This window comes from Merops nubicus, unplaced genomic scaffold, assembly GCF_000691845.1.
Source record: "Merops nubicus isolate BGI_N331 unplaced genomic scaffold, ASM69184v1 scaffold23142, whole genome shotgun sequence".
NCBI lineage: Eukaryota > Metazoa > Chordata > Aves > Coraciiformes > Meropidae > Merops > Merops nubicus.
Window position 1 is genome coordinate 51 of NW_008593169.1, and position 6,114 is coordinate 6,164.

The 6,114-nt window shown below is 51.3% G+C and overlaps 2 protein-coding genes across 2 annotated transcripts in view; both read right to left on the minus strand.

Annotated features, from left to right (window-relative positions):
* Nucleotides 1-1,363: 1,363 nt before the first annotated feature.
* EIF4EBP3 (eukaryotic translation initiation factor 4E binding protein 3) lies at nucleotides 1,364-2,731 on the minus strand (the record flags this gene model as incomplete). The annotated part of the gene is made up of 2 exons (XM_008935385.1): nucleotides 2,614-2,731; nucleotides 1,364-1,537 (listed from the first exon to the last, which is right to left on the minus strand). Coding segments are annotated over exons 1-2 (292 nt in total), but the record flags the coding sequence as incomplete, so codon positions are not given.
* A 1,122-nt stretch (nucleotides 2,732-3,853) lies between these two features.
* LOC103768244 (ankyrin repeat and KH domain-containing protein 1-like) overlaps nucleotides 3,854-6,114 on the minus strand; it is a 68,360-nt gene continuing 66,099 nt past the window's right edge. The window contains 3 exon segments of the mRNA XM_008935386.1: nucleotides 3,854-4,283; nucleotides 4,760-4,924; nucleotides 5,584-5,759. Of these exon segments, the coding sequence (XP_008933634.1) occupies nucleotides 4,224-4,283; nucleotides 4,760-4,924; nucleotides 5,584-5,759 (401 nt within the window). The 3' untranslated portion in view covers nucleotides 3,854-4,223.

Below are 6,114 nucleotides of genomic sequence, written 5' to 3' on the forward strand. Positions count from 1 at the left end.
GGGACAGGTCTGCAGACTGTGAGCAGGGCAGCTAGTGCCCAGGGCCACCGCCGAAGGGTTTCCGCTGCCTGAGGGGGTTCGGGCACCGCCTCTGCCTCACACTTCTTACCCAAGAAAGGGGATTTTAATCATTGTGACATTTAATGGTGATTCACTACATGATGTTTAATAAACAGCTCTAACCTACCCCTGGCCAGAGCCCATGCTCCAGGGTTTCGGTTCCCTGCCAGGAGCAGCAGGAGACAGGACTGCTGGGCAAAGCCTGGGGAGCTTCAGGTTTGGCCAAGGGGTTCTCACTGTGGTAGAATGGTCCCAGCCCAGAAGGCACGAAGGGAAGGAATGTGCCCCTGGCAGCATCCCTAGCGTCACCAAGGTCCAGCAGGCAGCAACGTTTCCCTGCTGCACCAGTCAGCAAAGCATGGCCCCTTCTGGCCTTGCCTGTGGCCGTTCAGGCCACAGCAGCAGGCACGAGGCCCAGCTCTGCTGCAAGAGACGGCCCCTGAGGAGTTCTAGGCTTGCTGGGGAGGCTGACCTTCAACCAGCCCGAAGCCTGGCATGGCTGGGGTTTGTGCTGCAGCTACAGCCTATGCTCCCATCTGGGCTCCTGCCTCTTCTGGCACAGCTCAGACTCAAGTCTGGGACCCAAGAGACCTGGGTGGCCTCAGCAACAGGAAGATCTAGGGAGAAACATCATGGTGCTAATGATGCCCACCAGGTCAGGTAAACCCAGGGTGTTAACATTTACCCTGGACAGCAAGAGGGCTGCATTGTGGTGCTCCCTCCCGAGGCTGAGAGCAGACACCAAGGCCTGGCATTCGCCGCCTGCAAGGTCTCCGTGCAGGAGGAGGTCCCCTGCACCCTCGAAGGGCTCCTGGTGTTGGCTCAGCTCCTCTTAGCTCCCCTTCCTGGTGCTCCAAGAACCCAACTGAGCCCCAACATAGAGATGCACCAGATCAGCACAGAGTTTCATGGTGTTTATTGATCAAGCATGAGCTCCTAGGCAATTGCACCAGCCAGTTGTGCTAGAACCTGAGGTGTCACGTCCATCCCCAGCATCAGAGAGGGCTGCATCCAGCTGGTCACGGTGCCAGCACCTCCACAAGGCCCAGGAACAGGCCCAGCCATGGCCTGGAGATGGGGAGCTGGAAACTCAGATGTCCATCTCAAACTGGTATTGATCTGCAAGGGTATGGAGGAACATGGGGCCAGAATTAGCAGGCAGCTGCCCTGGGAGAAACGTGGAGGCGAAGGGGTCAAGAGATGGAGCCAAGGCTGACCCGAGATCTTCCCTTGGTCTTACGGCTCGGCAGGACCCTGTGCCCCAGGTAGTGTGTAGGCAGGGCTGTGGCCCTGGGCTGCTCACCTGGCATGGCTTCTTCACTCTCATTCTGCTCCTTGAGCTCCTCCAGCTTGACGAGGCTGGACTGGGCCAGGGATGTGACACCTGGGATCTGGGGCAGGAAGCAGGGAGGGGTCCTGGCCACGGGTGAATTCTTGCCCTCCAGCAGGAACTTGTGGTCGTAGATGATGCGGGTACCTGCCAAAAGCAGGGGGGGTGTCAGGAACTGTTGGCCCCTGGCTGCCCCCATCTCCAAGCACCTGTGGCCCTTCCCACATGGCCGACTGTGACACCCATCTGTCCCAGCAGCTCTTCCCCACACGGTTCCTCCCCTTGAGGGTCCTGGAGCTCTGACAGGGTACAGCACTCGGGGTCCCCCCTCTTGAAGCAGGTGCCCTGTGGCAGCTGCCTCCTATGCTGGCCAGAAGGCAGGGCCAGCCCTGGGTCACTCGGCCCAAGAGTTGGGCAGCAGGTAGGTTCCCAGCGCACCCTGCCCGGAGGTGGCTGATCCCCACCAGACTCCACAGTGAGCTGGGAGCACCTGTGCAGAGCAGGCACTTCCCAGTGCCACACCGGCCAGCTCCCCAGCCCCAGATGAGTTTTTCAGAGGCACTCACCAGGGCGTGTGCCTGCGGCTCGGCCGAAACGCCCACCTCAGGGCTGGGTGCGCGCTGCCCTGCAGACAGCCCACAAAGGACAGGAGCTGCCCCACAGCTCAACAGAGTGCTTCAGCATGCGGCTGGAAGGGGGGGACAAGGGCAGGCCTGGGGTGCCCCTGGAGGGAGCTGTGCTGCCTCAGCACCTTCCCTTGGGGCTGGTGAACTCGGGCAGGAGCAGACTTCTCGTGCTACCCCCCGCACCTCCCCCAGTTCCAGCGAGCCATGCCCAGACGTGACCTACCCCTGAAGGGCCAGTGCTGCACCCACTACCCCCACAGTGCCAGCAGCCCCCAGTGGCACAGGCACCACATTTTGCCTGCTCCACCCCAAACTGTGGGGCAATGATGGCCTTAACTTCTGGCAGCGTCTTCCTACAAAGCTTTGGGGTTCCCTCTTCCACTTCAGCTCTGGGCTGCCAGGGAAGCCACCACCCCAAGGGGCCTGTCTGGATCTGGTGCCCAGAGCAGGCGACCATGGCCCCAGGGACCAAGCTGCAAGGTGGAGAGCCCAGGAAGGGACCTGATCAGGAAGGAGATGCCTAAATTAGGAAGGGATGGGGTAGCTGAGGCCACCTTTCCATTCAAGGGACGACCCCATCCCCATGCTGGATCTTACACCCTGGCATGCTGGAGTAGATAGTGCCACCCAGTGTGGAGCTGTAGCCCTCCAGGATAGGGAGATAGCAGCTCCCTGGGATGGGGCAGGAGGAGGTGGCCGTGCCTGTGGCAGTCATGGAGCCCACATGGGTGAGAACATGGTGTCTCCACCCTGCCCCTTCAATTGGCCCCAAGGGCAAACACATCTTGCAGTACACCACCAGTTTTCAATACAATTACTGCTGAATATTTAGTGTTTTTCCTGTGGTGTCTGCTCTACTGAGGGGCAGAAGCAATCCTCAAATACCAGGAAAAAGATCTGAATATATCATCCAGTAGCATTTCTGAGGTTTATTTGCCTGTGGTACTCTGCTATCACTTGTGCACTTTGGGTTTTTCCTCATGCTTTTTCCTGGGGAAACTGTTGCTGCATGCAAGCATTGTGTCTGGAGAAAGTGGAGAAGTCTTCATCTGCTTTGAGAGACCACCAAAAATGGTCTGTTAGATTGAATGCTATGTGCACTGTAGTTACTTGCTTGAGGAATGGACTAAATATTCACTATAGTTACTGCATCACCACTGAGCAAAAGCAGAAATAAGCATGGTCCATGTGCAAAAATTGGAGAACTTCTGCATCTGGGTAGGGAATGAACCCTCATTTTAAACAGTATGCAAAAATCCCCTTCTTCCTCATAGGAAGGACTTGAGTTCTTAGCATATTTCAAGGGGTTAGAAGAAGCTTAGAATTTAATATATGTCGTTTTTCTCTAGTGGGAAGTGGTCTCTGCTTCTAGGCAGCTGATCACAACGAGTCTGGGGAAGAAATCCTGCATTTACCTATGAGCTACTTATTTCCCTTCTGCAAATTAAGAAGCCATCAGGTGCCACACTGACAACAGCCCTTATTTCCAGCTCCTGAAAAAAACCTGATCTCTCAGACAACTCGCCTGGAAAGAGTTAACACAGAAGGGGGGAGAGAGAAAAAAAAAAAAAGGCACAACCATGTTCACACGCACAAAAAATAAAAGGCTAACAACTGGCAGGGGGGCAGACTCAGCACACCTCATATCACAGCTCAAAGCCCTCCCCCAAACCCTAACTGCATCCATGTCCTAATACGTGACCTTGAAAAAAAAAATGCATCACATGACAACATATAGCCTCTTCCACAATTTTCACACACAACCTATAAATACTGTTTGCCTTTTATTGAATATTCCGGTAAATAGTTCACATTGATACAGGCTACGTAAAGTAGAGCCACTATATGACATGGAATTTACTCAGCTTCTCCTTTTAAGTATGTAAACAATTATACATGTATTTACCACCTACAAGGTTGAAATCACATCATCAGCTAGTTCTGTGCTGCATACAAGGAGCGTTCAGTAGTGTTTAGCCAGAAGCACTAGTTTAATCTGATTTTTAAGTTCAAAATGGCTAAACCAACCAGATAACAGAATCAGTCTGTATAGGTAAATCAATTTGTTCTTATACAACGGGCAATTGAGATTCCATTGTTACAGCCCAGACAAAATTGCTTAGTTAGGCACATTAAAAAAATCCCCAGGGTTCTTCAAGATCATAAAGATTCCCAAACAAGGCTAAAAAAGGATAGACCCCTTTAAATCAGTTGACGTACTTGAGATGCATGTTTCCAATGTGAGGTGCCCAGGTGCCAGGCCAAATCTACAGTGAGAAATAAAAAGACAAATCTATTACAAAAACAGATCAAGGTTCCTTTAACAGAGCATTTAACCACTAGAGCACAAGCTTAATGCTTGCCCCTAAAAGACAACCACGCTGTCCAAACGCTGGGAGTCTTCTTCAGCTCTGGCCAAACTTTGACTGACAACTGCAAGATGCTGGGTATGGATATAAACCCTCTCACTTTCAAAAAAAGTCTTGGTCAACTTGGCTGAGCAAAACCAAAGTCAGCTTGGCTGAGCAGTCTTGAAATGCTTATTTTACCTGGAAGGTTTGGTACACATAGTGCCATACATTTTTTTCCATGAACACACACACACTGTAGGGGAAAAGTCATGCAATCAATCTCAATTCCAGTATCTAAGAATTGAAAAAAAAGTCACATATCCAAACATAATGAAACCCAAACACTGTAAGAAGCCCCAGGTAAGGAAGGTGGAAAAAGGCAGCCATACTACCTGCTGAGCATCAGTACATTCTGTTGAGTTCTGGACAACTTTGATCATGGGATTCCAGGCGGGATCTGGAGTATGGAGCCCATTAAAGAGGGGGCCTCCGGGCCCATCTGCCAGCTGAGGGTGCGAGGGGATTAGAGTGCCGCCATACATGGAGATCGGCAGGCCCTGCAGGGCCAAAAGAAAGCACAGCTGGTGAAGAAGGCAGCAGCTGTGAAGGATGACCATTGTGTTTGAGTGACTGCTGCTCTGCAATTCAGAAGATCCCAAGAGCATGTGCTACAGGCACTTCTGAAACAAACTGGTCTGCTGTTGAGCACAACATCCTGGTCATTCCTCCAGTGGTGCTTGAGCTGACCATGGCTTGGCTACATCTGTCTGCTTCAAGCTACTTGCCAGTGTCAACATACAGGGCACAGACCTACCAGGTACTCTCATCCTGCCACCTCCTTAAGAAAGGCACGTCATGCTGATGGGTGCGATTTGTACCAAGGGCATTAAGCACTTTTAATGAGCTTCGAGCTGAGCAAACTTTATTAAACCTTTCAGGACAACTGAGCCTCTGAGAAAGGAAACACTGGAGAGCAACTGGAGGCATTCAGCTACTTGTCAAGAGGACATCTGCAATCTACAAATTCTCCTTTTGTTTAAATGCATCACCAAATTTGGGCACCTTTTCTAGTCTGTACTGGGATGAAATGAGGTTCAGGACTTGGTGCAGCAGGCAATGGTGGAAGAGACACGCACATACAGTGTAAATAAGCAGAACAAGGAATAAAAAGTCTTTGGTTATTTTATAGGCTAAATCCAACATCTCTGTAACTTACTTTAGAAAAATCCACAAAACTATTTGGCATAGGTTGGTGGAAAATATTTGAGGGAGCCACTATTCCAGAATCATCTCTCTCCATTGGCTGATGCTGAGAAAATGTGCCTGGGTCTGACAGCTGCTGATGCATTGGATGATTTCCCATGACAGGCTGAGACCAACCTGACAAGCCTTCTGGAAAGGAGCAGATCAAAAATCGCTGATTACAAGTCATTGAAGATACTCTGGAGCAGAATTCAGCAGCTGCACAGACCTACATACATCCAAAGGCTCCCTAGAGCTGCAGAGGCTCTGGGCTCTGCTCAGAGCAAAGGCAGACTTTCCACAACCTGCTGCAGTTTTTAGCCTAAACCATGCAAACACACAAGTTCTACCTGTGGCACCAAGGCCTCTCACAGGGAAGATGCAGTAGGCAACACTCTATAATGCTGACCACACACACTTCCTTCCCCTCCATCTCCCACATCCTCTTGCATACCATAGGAACACACAAAAAAGTTACTTATGGCAGAGGGAAAAATAGGGAAAG